Here is an 18,559-nt window from a genome sequence, read left to right as displayed (position 1 = left end):
CATGCCATCCAGCACAAGGGACACCTTACAGATTGACCCTACAGGAAAGCACTGATGCACCTGACTGCCTGCAAAGGTCCTGGGCATGCATTGCAAAGGCCTAAGTGACGCTCTATTATACCTAGAGGTTCCACAAAAATTCCTGGACCCTTGAGATTTTGTGGATGGAAGCTGGAAGAGACCACCGCATACTGACTTTTTCTTTTTTTTTTTTTTCTTTTTTTCCAGATGTAAATCAGTTTGTGCCAAATACCCATTTGATGGTTTGCCAGTGGAGCTGAAGGAGTGAGAAACGGTTACCTGTGATGATTGCGGGGTCCATCCAGCTGCCAGGGCTGTCCCAATTCAGGCTGTCGGTGGTGGCAGTGTTGGACGTTGGTACACTGTGGTTGGCGTTGGAGGGGGAAGAAGCATTGGGCAGTCCACCAAAGTTGATGTTAATGTTCGGTAGAAGTGCCCTTAGCCCGTCCTGCCATTCCTTCATATTTAAACTCTCTACAGAACTGCTGTTGTCTGGGAGATTTACCAACAAAAAAAAAATGAAAGATAAAAAAAATAAAAAGCTGAAGTTAGAAACAGATGTTCTTCTTTGGTGGGGTATGGGATTTTGCTTTTACTTTTTAAGCTAAGCATTAAATACTTTCTCTGTCCAAAACCTAGGGTCAGTGTTTCCATGATTGATGAATTACTCAGAGGGGCTGGCAGGTTTTAAACAAAGTGTAAGGGAATGGGAGAAAGATATAACTCCTCCCCCAATATGTATTTTCCCATATTGATTCAGAGACTCAAATAATCAAGGACACAGTGGCTCTCGCTCTATTATAAAGAGGGGAAAATCTACCAGGTACTTGATGAGAATACTTCTGCTGCAATTTGGCTGCTTTACTGATGGGCAGCAGGCTCAAAAGGGTTATGTGTATCAAAATGAAGAAAGGCTAAGTAGGGCTTTGCAATAGAAATGGAACGTGAGAAACCAGGGAGGCTGAGGAAAATCACAGATGTCTTTTGTTTTGTTATAGCTTGCTCATTCACAGCCCTAGAGGCGTTCTTCTGAAGGAAATGGTAATGAAGTTGGAGGGAGTGAAATTTCCTCTTGCAGTTGAAGAACAGTAGAGAAAATTCTTTAAAGACCTGTCAGAATAATTTCTGACACAGCAGTATCCTCAAAACTTTGGTAACAAGCAAACCAGCTGGACACCAAAGCAGTCAAGTCTCAACTATTTGCCTGAACGTTTCAAGACATATTGATAAAGGACAACAGGATAACATGGCTATTAGCACTACAGCAAATGATCCCTTGACACAAAAGTCACACCATGCTATCTAGAACTGATTATCCGGTTCTGTGATCCATCTCTCAATTTAAGTATCTCCAATCAGGACAAACCAGACATGAGCACTCCAGCTCCTGTATCCAATACAGCAAGTCATACTTCATTAGCTTGTGGTCAGTTATATTTGGAAAGGAAGTGTTAGGCACTATGTTGCCACATGCCTGTCTTTTTGACAAATCTCTAGAATACCCTTTTTATTTTTTTTTTCAAACATCTCTGCCTGTCCTGATTGAATAAAGAACCTTGATCTCAATCAGAACTGTTATAAAGAAATACTTTCATAACACTGCTACTTCATCAACAATATAACAGATTTAAGTCTTCCTGGAAAATTAGAGGATATCACTAACTCACAACCTTATTTTGAAGAGTAAAGAAAGCAGTCTTAACTGCTATCAAAACCTGCCCTGGCAGTTTTTGTAAAGCTGAATGTTCAGGAAAAAATAGTGTCCTGAGCAATTACCTTTTTGTAACTAGAGGGGAAGAAAATACCCCCAAAACCAAACAAGACAAGTACCTGAAATACTGTCCTTTCACAGCTCCTCCTTTTTCCTTTGCAATACTAATGCACAAAATAAATGTTTTTAAATAATTCAGTGCCACATGTTTTTCATCAAAACCTACAATCCTGAGATTAAAAATAATAAATCAAAGTTTTAGAACATATTAGTAGAAAATGCCGTCAAGAGCTTGTTCACAGCCTTCTAGAACATCCATAAGCCCATTTGAGACAAGTTCTAAATTAACTTTTTGGAGCAAAAGTAGCCAGCTCACGATCACAGAAATAACTGCAACAAATTCTGCATTGTACACCATTAGTTTCCACTTTTTTTTCCTCACTGCTGCTTCTAAAATCTTGTGCAAAGAAACACAGCTCTGTTTAATTATTTACTTCTACTGCAACACCAAAACCACACAAAAATGCTTACCGGGTCTGTGCATGAGCAAACAGACTCATCTCAACACCTGTGAGCTGGGGATCTGCAAGGGTCTCAGTCACTGACTTTACTAACCCCCAACACACCCTCAAAGCTCTGAGCAAGAAAATTAACCTGTAGTAAACTACCTGCAACATGTCATTGAGGAAGACTAAGACAAAGCCCACAGGATGTTATAAGGAACAGGATAGGAAAATTAATGTCATAAGGCATTAGGCCTCCTTGGGCTAAGAAAATATGTACATTTTTGTCCTGTTATTCTCCATGTAAAAAGACATAATACAGCACACATAAGGGTCAAGAAAGCTAGCAAGTGTTTAGACACAAGACTCATGAAATGGAAAAGGCTGGCACTTTCTGGTGAGGAGACACTGCTGCCTGAGGCAGGCACAGTGCACCACTGCTAGGCACCCTCTATAACACAAAACAACAGGAAATAATAAACTGAGGGAGACTGTTCTTTACCTCAACTGTCTGAACAAAATCTACTTGGATTCATGGAAGTCAAGAGATGAAAAGCCTAAAAGGATTCAGTATCTACCAAAATGGTGTTTGCTAGCTAAAGAAAGTCAGTTTGATAAAATCTTATGCTCCTAGGTATAAAAGTGACAAAACAGAGAATTACAAAAAAGTTACTGTCTTTCCCAAACAGGTGTGTTTGTAAGGCTGCAAGGCAAGCTAGGACAAAAACACTGGCCCCTGACACAAAAAACCCAAGCACCATCCAAGCACCTCTTTGCTGAATTCTAGCAAGTTTTAAACAGCCTAAGTGAAAATGCAAATCCACCCCAGAGACGGAAGTTACTTCTACCAAGAAAAGTAATTACTTCATAAATCATTACTCATCCCTCAGTTGGTTTGTTCTTCCTCTTAATACATCTATGCTTCATGATGAAGCTAGGACCACAGTTAAAAATGAGAAAAAGCTAGCTCTCAGATAATGCAGATGTATTAAAAAGGGTATTTGCATATTATCCTCCCCTACTTCTAAAGGTAACTGGTTGGAAGGAGTAATTTTCTGCCTATTAGCAGACTTCTCAGTTGGACATTACAACCTAGGTGTATGAGAACCATACAACAGTTTCCCTCTCTCAAGGAATAAAAATGCTGTCTCCTTCCATGGGCTAATCTTAAAAGGCGTAAAGCAGCATGCCCACTGACAGTGGGAAAACACAGAAGAAAACAAGGTAAAACTCAGATAACTGCAAAGAAAGTGTTTTACACACTAAGATAAATAAGAGATTCCTCCCCTCATGCCCTTTGTCTCCAAAATAGAGAATAACCTCATGAAGCATCACTGAAAGCACCACTACTCACATGAAAAACATTCTCAAACACACAGCCTGCACTCTGGTCTTCCCTTGATGTACATTTCACAATCCTGTCTGGTCTAGTGGAAACTTGTGTTTACAGGGGTGAACAGATCCCACACTTCTAGGACTGAAATCTTCCTTTGTCTGAGGTGGCATGTCAATGTGAAATAAAAGCACTTGTATGTAAAATTTGCAAAGTCAACCACCGTCTTAGAATGAGAAAAGGAAAGAAAAAAAAAGCTTCATCACAAATGCAACTTGTCCATCCAATCTAAATACAAAACATTTGAAGTTAACGTAAGAAAAATAAAACATCTGAGAAGCCTGAACATTAATTTGTATAAAACTAGTCACTTAATGAATTTCTAAATAAAATAATTGCCCCATTATCACATCCTACCAGACAATCAAGCAGTTTTACCTCATTCTCTACCTACAATGCCTTAACACTATTTCTTCAAATCAGGCAAAGCAGTGTTATTTGGGGGAGAGGCTGTGAAGAGGATTAATGGCCAAGCCAGAATACTGTTCTGTTGCACAGAATCAGTACTTTTGAACGTTTGCACAAGTGTCTGCAGCACTGATATGGGCTGTTCTGTGACTTCCAAAATTCTGAAAATGACATGGCAATGAAGACCCAAAAGCGTTTCAAATTTGGCTGTGCCACTTTGGTAACACTGACACACTCAATCTTTTATATTGATGGCACAGCAGAACTTCTTGGTGTGAGACAAGCCCACTCAAATGAATATTCCACAGTGACTAGACCATTTCAAATCACTGCCCCAATTCTGATACAAGCCTATGGTAAAATCCAAAGAAAATTCACCCAGTACATGCTTAAGTAAATATGACCAATAGGAAAGATCACAAGACTGTTACACTACGGGTAAAGCAAGAGCATTTCTCTGCTCTACCTAACTTATATTCCAAGCCATTACAAAAGCCTATTTTCATGCCAAGTGAGTAAAAACATTAAATACCTTCACACCAAGTCCTAAATATTCTAGTCCCACTGAAAAGCAAAGAGTCCTGCAAATCATGGTCACAATTATTTATTTTTAAAGAACCCATCAGTATGTCATATGTGTGACCAAGACAGTGTGTCAATTACAGAAAAGCATCAAATAAGCAAAATAAAATCAGAGGAAAATCATCATATGAGAGAAAGATTAACTTCTAGCCCATGTCATATACCAGACTGCAAAAAGTGGCAACAAAAGAAGCAAAGAGACTATCAAGGTGTACTCAGTAATAGAATAGGTATTTCAACAACCTGACTGTAAAAAGGCCCTTGTGAAATCTTCAAAGACACTGTACAATAAATTTTGAAGCCAAAGAAAAATTAGAGGGAAAAAAAAAAAACCCAAAACATCAGGAAGGACTAGTAATAGAATAGGTATTTCAACAACCTGACTGTAAAAAGGCCCTTGTGAAATCTTCAAAGACACTGTACAATAAATTTTGAAGCCAAAGAAAAATTAGAGAAAAAGAAAAAAACATCAGGAAGGACTACCAGGAGTTCACAAAGAGTCTGTCAACTCAATTAGAAGCAAATGGAGTCACCAGAGAAGCACACCCTTTCAAGTGACATCTCTGGTCCCAGTCTCTGCCTTGTGCCACCATGTTCAGAGATTTTAAGTGCTTTCCCTGAAACAGCCTATTGCCCTATTCTGAGAAGTGACTGGGGCTTCTCTATTTTGATCTCAAAATAACTTTGCACTGTATTCCTGTTTTGAAAACAGTTGTCCAGTACTTCCCTTTGAGGGGGAGAGAGAAAGACAAGACAGTTTATCACATCCAAAAAAAGAAATTATGACCATCACATTACATAAACTCAAAAGCTTTTAATTCAAAGGTTGTATACCTAAACATCAACAAAACAGCTACCATAAGAACTATACCTGTTTCATTTCAGTATGCGTAATAAGCTGTTTGCTCATGAAATTTTTTTAAATAATGAATAAAATCCCATTTAAACATCTGTGACCTGAAGGATTTCTCTCTCAGCTTCATTGACTCTATGACTCCTAGAAATCCTACAATGCTTAAACGAAACAATGAAGTTTCATCCATTCACAGAGACCTAAGAATGTTACTGGCAGATTAGAGAGGATGGAAACTGTCTACATTTAAACAGCAGTGCTACCCATGAGGAATACAAGTGGCCTCTTCATCATACTAGAGAGCCATCTAGTGACAGAGCACTAGAAGGTAAAACTGTTTGCAGTGAACCTTTAAAAGCCTCACAAACACTGTCTACACATGGGAAACAAATCAACAATTCACAAAACCCAGATCTGTAAGTGTCATTTCACAGTGTGAATTTCAAATGAAAGTCTTACAGTCATGAGCTCTAAGAGCTGGGGAAACAAAAGATGCACATGTACATATAATTTATGTACATACACACACCTACAAAATTGGCTTTGGTAGACAAGAGACACCAGTCTACGATCAGCTTTAAAATACTGCAAATAAAGCACATTTTACCTCTATTCCATATTGATTTCCATGGTTATAGTAATTCCACTCAATTTAAAAGACAGCCAAGTAAACAGAAGCACACTATTCTTCAATGTCAAATAAATCCAACTGCAACTTAACTTGCCAGTTAGCCAAACTATCAAGTAGAATATACTAATTCTGAAGTATACACTTAAATGGGGAAAATAAGATTTTCTAAATGATTTTTGACAATGACAGTACAACTTTTCTGCTTTCTGTGACTAAGTAAGTTATGAGTCAGAAAATGTCATTCATTTTCAGAGGAAATCTCTTCAACATGAGTATGGGGGACAGTAAGCAGACTCATATTTGCCTGCATTTATAGTGTCAGAATTTTATTAGGCTTGAGAAAAGCTGTGTTACATCAAGTATTCTGGAGAATTCTTGTGATTGACTTACACTTACCACAGCTCAAGAGACCAAACCATAATTATAGCAGCCAGCAACCCAATTTTAATCTATAAACTAATTTTAAATGGAGATTCCAAGTTGCTTTGAAAAACATCATTGACTTCCTACAAAATGTTTCCAGAGCATCCCACATTTTTTATTACTGACTCTATAAGAAAATAGTTTTTGGTGCTGATAATCTTTAATATTACCATAAATCTAAGTGCACAAAGACTTAAGATACTGAAACAAATGAAATAGATACTTGAATCCTACACACAGAACAATTTGATTAAAAAACTCAGAGAGCATGCAATTCCATTCATCTGAGAAACAAAGTTAATTTTAACCTAAACTGCTTCCTCTCATGTCATGCACCAGAGTTCAATCTCCCCAGGTTACCCTGCTTGTCAATAGAACAAACTTTGACTTCAAAAGAAAAGCCTGCGTGTACAAATATACTTGTGAGTACACAGATAGATACACGCATAAATAAAATCAAAATATTTGAAATTTGCCCTATGGGCAATGCAATAACTAGAAATGGCAAAGAAAAACCCCTAGATCTTCAAAGCTATAGTAACAATTATCAAGAGCCTATCATGTTACAGAGATTCTGGATTCCAGGAATATCCAACCAATCGATCAACCCTCTGATTCAGACTGCGAGACCAGCATTAGCACAATGAAATCATACTCTGGCAAATGATAAACTCATTTTTGATCTTCCCACATCTGCAAACAATTAAGGCTGATATATATTTGTAGATTATGTCAATAATTATGGAAAACTAATTGCAAGAAAGCCTAGTTTTCACCTTCTGTGTCACCTTCTGTGACAAGAAATTCATTCTGATTACTAGATGCTGTCTTCTAATAGAAGTGACCTATTTGTTAAATAGATTTTTAAAATTCCTCTGAAGACAAGATGGAGTTCAAATGAGGCTGTGTAGAAGAAACCAAGAGATGGCAAGGGATGGGAAAAATTTTTTTATTTTGCCCCCAAATGTGATTTGGCAGTACTGGGAGGAGAAACACTATTTGCAAAGCTGCTCTTTCAGCTGCTGCTATTCCTTCAGGATTCATTTATGCTCCTCCCCCAATACAATTTTCAAAAAGACTGTATTTGCTCTCTCAGTTGCTTTTCAAGCTGGAACACTCAGAAAAAGTTTATGCAGAAAGCCTTTGAATTATTTGTACTTTTTGCTGAAATGCACCACTCATTACCGCTATTTTGTTAAACGGACTCAGAAAGAGCCAAAGTTTCAGGCCCATGCCAAGGCACAGCCTTTTCTTAGACACTGGGGTGGCAGTGCCAAGTGCACTCACTTTCCAATCTTTAAAAAGAAAATGCCATGTTTTTAACATCACTAAGACAGCTGCACCTTTTAACTCATGCCAGTGACCTAAGGCATAGTTTGAAGTGACTTCAGAAAAGCGTCTGAAAGAACACAGCATCCAAGGCTAAGCAGCTGCCTGCTAGAGGAGGGAGACATGTAAGACAACAGAACTGCCTCTTACACTACTGCAGGGCCATCCCAGTGTCTTACCAATTACCTGTGAAAGGAAACAACCTTTCCATGTTTTGGTGAACCAGTCCTAAGAGGTTCTATTAACAATAAAATAAATCTTCCATCCTTAAAACCCAGGCAAAAACCAACATCTAGTGTAGCTGAAGCTCCTTTGCTGACACTACTACAGACAAAAACAGTCATGAAATTTGATGTGACAAACCTCCAGTCTGATTGTTTCTCGCTGTTTCTGCAAAGTTACCAAAAATGCTGACAGGACTAACAGTCTAGAAGGCAGACTGGGTCACCTACTCAGCCAACCCATATTTATTTCAAATGCAGTAGTGTTAATGTGACTAGTCACTCCTCTGATACATTGCAGCCAAATTGGAGGATTTTTCTCTCACTTTTTTCTTTGTCACATACATATTCTTCCAAAATAAAATTACACATTTAAAAATAGGCATCTTGCTACCAAAAAAAAAAAGCAGGATGCCTGTCTTTCACTGTCATGCCTAAAATCTTGCAATCAAAGATTTAAAATAAGAGCTTAAAACCAAGCTAGAGATGAAGACATATTTATGTATCAAGTCTCATTTGAAACAATATCACCTATATAATCACAGGAAAAATATTCAACAGGATTTAGAAAACAGTTGCAGTATTAGCACTGAAAAGGCACTGGAAGGAAGGGTGGGTGTGCAAGATGAGATTTCAAAACAGATGGAGACCTAGTATCAGGACTTAAAGGACAGGTGCTGTGGATGAAGTTTTCTCAGAGATCATTACAAGATTACACCAAGTAAGCCAGGCCTTTGGAGTAAATGTGGAAGTGTATGGGAGTTAAGGGACAAGACACCAGAGCTAAGAAAAGGAATATCCACGGCAGATTTTGATCTTGACACTGATTTAATATTTTGGAAATTAATCTGAAATTTTATTTTGTTTAAGCCTGGATGGATAAGAAAAAAAAACTCCTAAACTCCTCCACATAAACAAATGAGCAAGCCAAAAGTTTATTTTCAAAATGGATTAATTCCATATTGCGCTGAACACTTCACCAGTGTAACAGAAAATTAAAGAAAAAGAATGAATTTCATGGTGGGGATACACACAGACAAAAAGCATCTCCTGAAGAGGAAGGATGGAGGACTAAGAACCTCCATGAAAAAAAATAGGTGCTGTGAGCAAAAGGACTGAAGAGAAGAACAAAATGTTAAATAGCAAAGGCTGTATTAACAGTCATCTTCATTGAGGAGACCAGGATATACAAGAACCAGTAGAAGCAATAATGTAAATAGCTGAGGGCTGCTTACAGAAGACGCTTTTCATTTTACAATTTAAAAGTAGTTGCAAATGAGGAGTGACCCTGTTATCAGAGCAACACATCTACTTGTGAGAGCAGCTGCTCTGCACTCTGGAAAAGATACAAGCCTTTGGAAATGCCATACGTGGCACATACAACTACTTGTATCAGCTAAAATGTTCACCAGATTTCCTATTTTCAATATTTACCCCTAATCAGAGAAAGACTTCAGGCAGGCCTAGATCTGACCACGGGGCACAGAAAAGATGACTTTCAGTTGCCATGCTTTCTGCCCAGCTGGTGTTGGAAAGCCAAAGATGAAGGAAGAACACCAAGTGAGCAAGCAGTCTTCTTTGAAAGACTAGGACAGAAAATTAATAGACCTCTTACTGTTAAGAGTAAGGAAACCAATACTTAAAACAGGCATTAAAGCTTTCATATAATGTCAGGTCAAGCGGAAAAGTACAGGAAAATGTTTCACCATGGCATTCAGATAAAGGAATGTGAGGCACCACTGTTTTAAGTCACATCCTTGTTGCGAGGGTATGGGATCAAATGCCTTTTTTACACAGCACTTGGAGAATTTTTACAGCATGCTGACCTCATGCTCATACCACATGGCCCAAACCCTCATTTGAAACGGGACAGTAGCAGAACACATCCAAAACCCCATATCAAATTATCATCCTGAGACCACAGGAAAATGTCAGCTGCTATGCCACAAATTCTGTTTCCTTCCAAGACTGTATAAAACAAGGCTTGGAGTACGTGTTTGTTTGTTTGTTTTTGGGAAATAGAAACAATCCAGGGAGAGGAGACAAAAAGACAAAGACCAAATAAAAAACCATTCAAATAGAAATGTAATTATATTATGGGAAAATAGCAAGTCGGACAAGGAATCTTAGTATTAAAAGGAAATGCTAACCCTTATTCTGCTATGTCATCCTTTTTTGTGCTGTAAATAGTCTTTAAATAATATGACCACAGCCAACATATAGGGATCTTCCCTTGTTTTACTAAAATCTTGTCTAAAAGGTAGCATTAGGCAAGAAAGGATTTGATGTTCAAGGCAAATTCAACAGCTGAGGAGCAGAGGCCAGAAAATTTAAAGCAGCAGAAGATGCAACACCATAAACAGCTCAGAAATGGAAGAGCTTAGTACTTTAAGTGGGAAGATGTTGGACCTTCTTAATAAAACTGTCATTACTTTGTCCTCTCTGCTACCAGCTACTGCTTCACAAAAACCTAAATGCAGCCATGACATGAAGACACACATGCTAATCTGTGTCTGGATAAGGAACGCAACACCACTACCACAGACACTGCTAGGGGACACCCAAAATTATCAGAGCAGTCTCATCTTTAAATATATGCAATATCAATCAACAAAGATATACGTATTCAACAGATATAAGCCACAACATCAAAACTAAAAGATCTTGAGAGAATGAAATTTTGATTCTTCATTATATTTTATTACACAGACTTATTACATTTAACCCCCATGTTTTGAAATATCAGGAACAACTCACATAAATATATGGCAGCTTCCGTATCAGTCAGCTGCATGGTCAAAATATCTTGATGAACTTTACAATGGTTATCTTCAAAGACAACGAACACAATATTTTTCCCCATCCTAAATAAGGTTAAATTCTTTATGCTTCGTACCTGTCCGTGTCCACTTCACTCTTCCCCTATTTAGATTTTTGATATATGTATGATATACATAAGTTGCCTCTGTTCAACAAACATTTGGAGAAAGCTTTGATATATGATTTAATTTCTAGGCTGTCCTGTGCAGAGTCAGAAATTGGACTTGACAATCCTTGTGGATCCCTTCCAACTCAGGGGTTTCAATGATTTTTTTGGGAAGAATATATACATGTTGTGTAGGAGTAGTCTTGGAAGACTTCAAACTACCTCATTATTATGGTCTACAGAGAGCTTACAATCAAGTTTTACATTCAGGGTAATTATGAAATTACTAAATGAAGTAATAGCCAGAGTTTCAAAGTGTCAAGTACTTCATCTTGCATAGAACTGATGGGAAAGTGGACTAACCATTTTCAACTTTTTCCTAATACTTTTAACTCTGAGTTTGTTACTGTACTTCTCTGTAACAAAATCAATGACTACCAACTCCTCAGTAAATTCAAGAAATAGAATATATTTTCAAATTAATATGCATACATCTCATTTTGTAAGCATCTGTCTCAAAACACACTGTTAATCTGAATCCTACCTTATTCTATGATCCCATATCATACCTATTATTTTTGAACACACCAACAAGCAGTAGGGTGGCAAACATGATAGTGTACTATCAAATTACAAAGAGTTTCCTGTTATCTTATAGTAAAATAAAGGCACACACCCACCCACACTGCTGTCAGTAAATCAATCTTTCCCTTGGCATTATCTGCAGAACAAAGCATAGCTGCTGGCCAATATTCTCAAGATAGCTTGCGTACAATCACACTGTCCATGAAGAAGTCACTGGACTTTTCTCCTGAAGCACAGTTCCACATTTACAATTCCACAATAAACCATCTAATCAATCCCACTTCAGAGAGCAGCAATAAGCTTAAATCATCCCTGAAAATGACAACATGAAACGTCTCCTACAGTTTAAAAAACAATACAGTGGGGGAAGGAAAAAAAAGTTACTCTGGGAGTCAATCAACCAAAAAGTTCATTTAAATATGGGTTGGGGACAAATGTATGCCTGATGAATATGACACATTTCAAGTACATGCATAATAAATCTATGAAGTCAATAATGTGTCATTTCACTGGAAACTGCAGAATTAGTTAATAATTAACTACTTCCTCTGAGAAACAAGCAACCAAATTCCACATAGAAATTATTTTGAAGTGAGAGCTTAATTAAAAAAATGTAGGTAGTTCCTGTGTTCCTACATCACAGAACAGACCTGCCTGAAGCTGTGAGTTTATGAATACAGCACAGCTCTGGTTCTCAAATAAACAAAAGGCAGTTTCAGCAAATTACTTTTAACATGTCACACATGAGCATTTCAAATTCATGTGAATAATAATGTCTAAAGTAGAAACAGCAGCAGTTTAAAAGATACCATTTTCTTAATACAAGCTTCCATACCACAAATACACCTAGTGAAACCAACTCTAATTTAGAAAGCCTAGAAAATACTATACTAACATATGAATTTATAGAAGTTATTAGATCTGCTTGTTTTGACATAAATAAAATACTTCAAAAGGGTTGATTATATAGAGCAAGCAGAACAGACTCATGTGCCTGTTCCCAACCCTTTTTTTTTTCTTACCAGTAACTAGTCCAATATTAGCTACTTTAGGAATTTATAATCCTGTAAAAAACTGTGATCAAAGACCTTAAGAAACATGTGGGTTTTACAGCAGCAGAGGGTCTCTGCTACAAGACAGAATGTGAAGTTTCACCTGCACTTGGTTTCTTTTCCTGTTATATCTGAACCAGCCAAGTTGGCAACATTGACTAAAACACCCTAACATGGACTAACAAAAGAGCCAAGAGAAAGGAACTTCAGGTGTATTACAACTCCCTCTTCCATACTGCTAAACAGTATGCTGTTATGATATGCACTGCCTTTCTAGCAGGTCAGCTAAGATATGATAAAGTTTTACACACGAGTTATCTGTACTTGGACACCACTTTCTTTCCCCAACCCCACCAGATAGATGTATCTGTAAATTACATGAGGAAACTAGGAAAATTCTGTAAATACTTGCTACTGATAGACTAAAACAAAAGAAAGAACAGGAATTATTTTTTCAAACAGAAGATAAAAGGGATTAATTGAGAGACCTGTACTCTAGATGCAGATTAAAAAAAAAAAAAAACAAAACCAAAAACTGGAAACTATCAAGTCAGCACACAAGAAAAGAGCCATGAGGTCATCTCCTAACTTTCAAAATATTTGTACTTCTGAAGCAGTTAGAGCACTAAAATAAATACAAATAATAAAAACCCATAACCCAGCAAATTAAACCAGAACTGATACGTCAGCTGATTTCTGGCAGCCGGAAAAAGAAAAAGGAGTTATCTATCCTTGTGCAAAATATTTTTTTTTTCAAGATATATCAAAGCTGATGTGTATCAGCTGAGAAGTGTTTGCTCTGCAGCAATGGCTATCTAATTGTCAGCCAGTCAACTAACAATATTTTCTATAACAAGAGATTAAAACCAACACAAAAGAACTTTCCATGGTTACTACAGCAGATGTTTATTTTGGTTTTAGCATGATATTTGCCAAAAATATTTTTGGATTAATCGGTTGTAGCAGCTGCATACAAAAAAGGACATAATTGTGTTACCTTAAAACATATGGGGGAAGCACATGGCCTGGGCTGTGCATCAACCACACAACCTGCTTTTCAGAAGTCGAAAAAAAGATCTACAAGTCTCCTACAAACACAAAAATTCCACTTCCAAACTGCTAACTAAAATTAAAATAATGCAATACTTTTGCAAACTTGGAATCAAAACCTGAACACAGCTTTTTCAACACTACAGGATTTTTCTAGTCCGCCAGGTCATAAGGTAGTCTTGTTACTGACCCCTCAAAGTGGAAGTTTTTACAACTGAGTGGTAGAGTTGAAAAGTGATGTCCTGTTGTTTTTCTGAAACTTATATGTAGTTTAGGGGAAAGGGAGCAACAGTGCAGCTGTGGATGCTGTACTTTGTTACTCCATGCCAGAAACAACAACCAATATCAGTTACTTTATGCTTAAAACTTTGCTATTGCCAGTGTAAAGAGTTTTGAATTACTTGCACTAGCAGTATGGACCATGTTTATAGTTGAATCAGCCTAAAGACCCTTCAACAGTACAGTAGCTGCAACAAGCCTTCAAAGGGGACAAAATACATCAAAGCAACAGCCAAAATTAGCTCTTGTACTAGAGAACAAAAAAAAAAGCCCACTCACTTTTTCCTAGGTCACTTTCTTATAGTAAAGCTAGTATTTCCAAAACTCATGGAAAGAAAATTCTGGCAACATCTCAAGGAGCAGTGTTCTCCACCTCAAGGCTATGAAGAGCTTTCTACCTGCAGTTCATTATTCATGTAATAAAAATTTTCCCCTGTTACAAGAATTTGTTTGGGACAACCTAATTTGGAAGTGTGGAAGAACTTCAAACCCCACAAGTAAATTTTTAATCAAGACAATTATTGCTACAATTAGCTCCTTAGCTGCAATGTTTGATGCAAGAGCCTATTAATACACTCAGGGCAGCCTAAACTGGCCTGACTGCACATTTATTTTTCTCCAACATCCCAGCCCTCAGAATCAGGATGAATCCTCTTACACACATTGCAAGCATCCATTCAGTGAAGATTAGCATACTATTAAGGCCATCTGAAGTACAGAAATGAACAGCACTGAATGTTTTACTGTGCAGCCATTCGGTTATGCGCAAGAGGGAATGACCCAGACAAGACATCTGGCACAAATTACCATTGTTACAATTTTTTCCACGACTTGAAGAACTCTGGTCAACACCTGCATGCCAACATGAAAGTCACAATGCACTTCCAGGGCCTATTCTTAAAGCCAGTCTGGCAAAACTGAAGAACCAAAATACCAATCTGCTTTGGCACAAAATTAAGCGGGCACATAATACTCCACCTTCCTTATAAAGCTCAACATTTACAAGGCTAAATATCCAGTTACTTTTTTTTTTTTTAATACAAAGGACCTATTTAAAACAATATTCCTCCCTCTGTTCATAACCTAGTATGACAGTCAAGAGATAACAGTCTACTGCTTGTTGCTGGCTATTTCCTTTTCCTGTTCTGACTCAGAGAAGCTGAGAGCATGAATTAAGTCATATTCACCGCTGTCTCTATTCACCTACCTGATATAGGGATCCCTCCCAGACCTGTGCTGTGTTGTGGCGGGAGATTCAAGTCCAAGAAATTACTATTTGAGGTGGGATTTGCTGTGTGGTTCAAGTGCATGATGCTATTGCGTGGGAAGGCCATCCAAGGATAGCGAGCTGCTTGGCCTGGAAAACTGAAGGAGTTGTAAACTGCTCGATGCTGTTGAAACTGTGGAAACCTCTGTGGCATGACTGGAAAGGTGCTACTGAGAGAGTTGGCATTTGTGGGTGCAGCAGGATGCAGGAATCCAGAACCTGGCCCTTTGGCAGTTGTAGTGTGTGGGGTAGGGTTCTGAAGAGATGTGGGCGAAAGGGAAGGTTGGTCTTGGACTGACAGTTCCTTCTCAATCAGGTCTGCTAAGGCTTTGCGGGTGATGTCAAAGGGATCAAACCCTAAGTCGTCCTCTTGCTGTTTGGAGGAACCAAACCCAAAAGCTGCTTGCCAGTCTGTGGAGGAGGATACTGGTATAGTTTCTGTTGGAGAAGAAAGGAACAGGATTTAGAACAAGAATTAGAAATCATTTTTCCACACAAAAACTTCAGCCTGTGTATCTGACTGCTGTCTTTTATCTCCCATATAAAACTACTTTATACATTCCCCAAAGATACCTCATTCATCAGCTTCAGATCAAACTGTCATAGACTTCTACTAAAGGTGAAGTGCTAGAAGTAGTAAATAACATTTTTACTGCACAGCTGCACTGTTCTTGAACTATGGAAAAACCTTATCCAGAAAGTACTTTCAGGAACAGTCCCAAGTAGAAAGAGACGAATGACCACTTGCTTAGAACCTTCTATACCCCATACTTCTTCATGGAAGTGTGAATGAGCAACGTTTAAATAAGGCTGTTACTCAGTTCAGTATTTTGCTTTCATGATTAATGCTGTGGAAAAAAGATAAGCAGGACGTTCCCTCTCAAAAGAAATAACCTCAGAGCAGTAGTTAAAAAAAAAACCCCAAAACCGACAAAGACAAACAAAACCCACAAAAAAATCCCCTACTGTCTACCATTATGAAGAGAAACAAGCCAAATTCTTGAGAAGACACAGTGATAAAATAAGGAAATGGAACTGCATTACAAGACATTGCTAAATATTTTGAGGCAATGTTGCATAAAAAAGTTATCAGAATCTGTCTTCATTTTCAGTTAGTACTTCTTTTCATGATTGCATTAAGTTTGCTATTCAGGTTCAGTGAATTCTGATCTATCTTCACATTACTTTTCCTCAAAATTGTGGTCAGACCACCTGCTAAGTACAGGGTAGCATCACTTGCAACACAAACTCCCTCTGCTGGTAGGGACCTGGTCTGCCGCTGTTAGAAGGTTCAGTATCCTCTCAAAGAAATCAACACTTCTATTTTCACTCTAAAATCCATGATGACAAAGAGTTGCTAGACCAAAAAGAACTTATCTTTTGCATTCTTACTTAAACCACACCCATACACTTTATATTAACTATGATCTCTACTACCTGGAAATGATCTCTCACTGCTACTTAATCCTAACAAAACTGGTGCATCAAGTGCCTTAGCAGAAAGGAATTTCCTCGGCAATAAATATTGTTTACAAACAGAATTATGATACCCAGGAGCAAGATAAACATCAAAAGATGACTAATCACTAAGTAAACCAACTATATAATATTATTTGCATTCAATTTTTTACTGATACTGTTTCATTTAGTTTTCTAACAAATTCCCTCAGAGTTATCTGTGAGCTCTTTAATACTGTTAACCATTCCCAAGACTGTATAATCACAACTAAAACAATGTTTCGTGCATATGAGAAAGTATTTAATAGGAGAGTACCTGAAAAATACAGGCATCTTTCAGCTGATGAAATTAAACATAACTTGTCTGAATTTATAGATTCTCCATGTATTTTCCCCCCTCTCAATAAAAACCTGTAACACTAAATATTAAAGCATACATGTCACATCCTATGCATGTTGCTAAGAAAAACTAAAATAAGCACTCTGATAATTTAGCCATGCAGCTTGAAAGCTCTGCAAAGTTTCTTTAAGAAGAAACCCTTAGGTCACTGCAATTCATCTGCAGTTAAGTGACAAATTTTAACGATTTGTAAGGGGGGAAAATACAGTATGGAACAAGTCTTAGAGTTTTAGGTTCTACAGAGTTTTAAGCTCTGTACAAGTTTTAAGCAACTGCGAAAGCAAGCAAAACCCAGCCATGTAACCAGTGGAGGTACCTGATGTGAAGAGGCTCTGTGGTTCTGGTGCTGTGGGCCAGTCACTTGAAGTCTGTGGAGAGCTGGGGAATGGAGGAAGCCCACTAGGGATGGGGTTAGGGTGCCGGAAGTTGTCAGAGAAGAGTGACTGTGATTCTGTTACAGCCCCTTCAAAAGGAGACCGTGCACTGTGATTAGATGAACTGATGGGTATAACTGGATTGGATTTTGTTAAACCAGGTGGTGGTGAAGGTGTGTCACTGTTTGTTATCTACAAGCAAGAGAGAAAGAGAAAAATTAGGACATGAGTTTATATATAAAATATTCTTCACTAACTCAGATGAAAAGTTTCCTCAAAACTCCTGGCCACAATTAGGCTTGTTAATATATAGCTCAGCACAAGGTCAAACAAAAAAAATCAACTTAGCAATAGCATTTTTTAATTTTGTTTAAAATTTTCACAGAATAAACTAGAGTGGAAAAATACCTCTGAAATCATGGAGTCCAACCTATGACTAACATGGCACTAAGTGCCACCTGTCTTTTCTTAAAGACCTCTGAGATGGAGACTCCACCACCTCCTGGGACAGCCCATTCCAATGCCCAATTATGATCACTTCAGAAAATACTTGCTTCTCCAATTGCAAGTTGCACTAAGTCCTCAAACTCACTTGTTACTTTCAGAGCACTTATCTTTGCGTCTTACCTGCTGAGAGCTGTCACCATTTCCTATACTGAGGGAATCTGAAGGTTTATCGATAGGGCTGCAAAAGTGGGAGGGAAAAAGACAGTAAGAGACTCAAGTATTTAACATGAAAAATCAATATTTGCTTTTGTAGGGGAAGAAAAGCCTTACAATTAAGACAACAATTAAAAAGTAGGGATTAAGAGGGAATTTTAAAATTTATTATTATTTTTATTTATTTAATTTTTTTTTGAGACTGCTTTTTTAATCATAAGCATTCCAATCATTTGTCATATACTGTAATACTTCTTTTCACCACTCTCCGTTCTGCTTGTTGACTGCCTTAAGGAACAAAAGTAAAGTTTTGAACATGTTCATAGCAGCTCTATGCCATACAAATTCCTAGAAGTTTATGCTAGGACAGTATTTTGTAACAGTCAGCTCCATCTACAATACTACTGTAAAGAAACTGGAAAAGATCTATTTT

General features: G+C 37.7%; 1 protein-coding gene across 7 annotated transcripts in view; it reads right to left on the bottom strand.

Moving 5' to 3' along the window:
* Positions 1 to 18,559, bottom strand: part of CNOT4 (CCR4-NOT transcription complex subunit 4) — a 76,998-nt gene that overhangs the window by 1,900 nt on the left and 56,539 nt on the right. For 4 of the 7 annotated variants that reach the window (XM_039703961.1, XM_039703959.1, XM_039703962.1 and 1 more), the window contains 4 exons: positions 18,094 to 18,151; positions 17,409 to 17,658; positions 15,175 to 15,672; positions 301 to 513 (listed from right to left, as the gene is read on the bottom strand). In XM_039703961.1, coding sequence (XP_039559895.1) covers positions 301 to 513; positions 15,175 to 15,672; positions 17,409 to 17,658; positions 18,094 to 18,151 — 1,019 coding nt within the window. The remainder of the gene's footprint in view (positions 1 to 300; positions 514 to 15,174; positions 15,673 to 17,408; positions 17,659 to 18,093; positions 18,152 to 18,559) is intronic. The other 3 variants (XM_039703965.1, XM_039703963.1, XM_039703966.1) reach the window with 1 other exon arrangement.

This window comes from Passer montanus, unplaced genomic scaffold (genome assembly GCF_014805655.1).
Source record: "Passer montanus isolate IOZ18808 unplaced genomic scaffold, ASM1480565v1 scaffold17, whole genome shotgun sequence".
NCBI classification, from domain to species: domain Eukaryota; kingdom Metazoa; phylum Chordata; class Aves; order Passeriformes; family Passeridae; genus Passer; species Passer montanus.
Note: the sequence above shows the minus strand (reverse complement) of the source record. Positions and strands in the feature narration are given on the sequence as shown.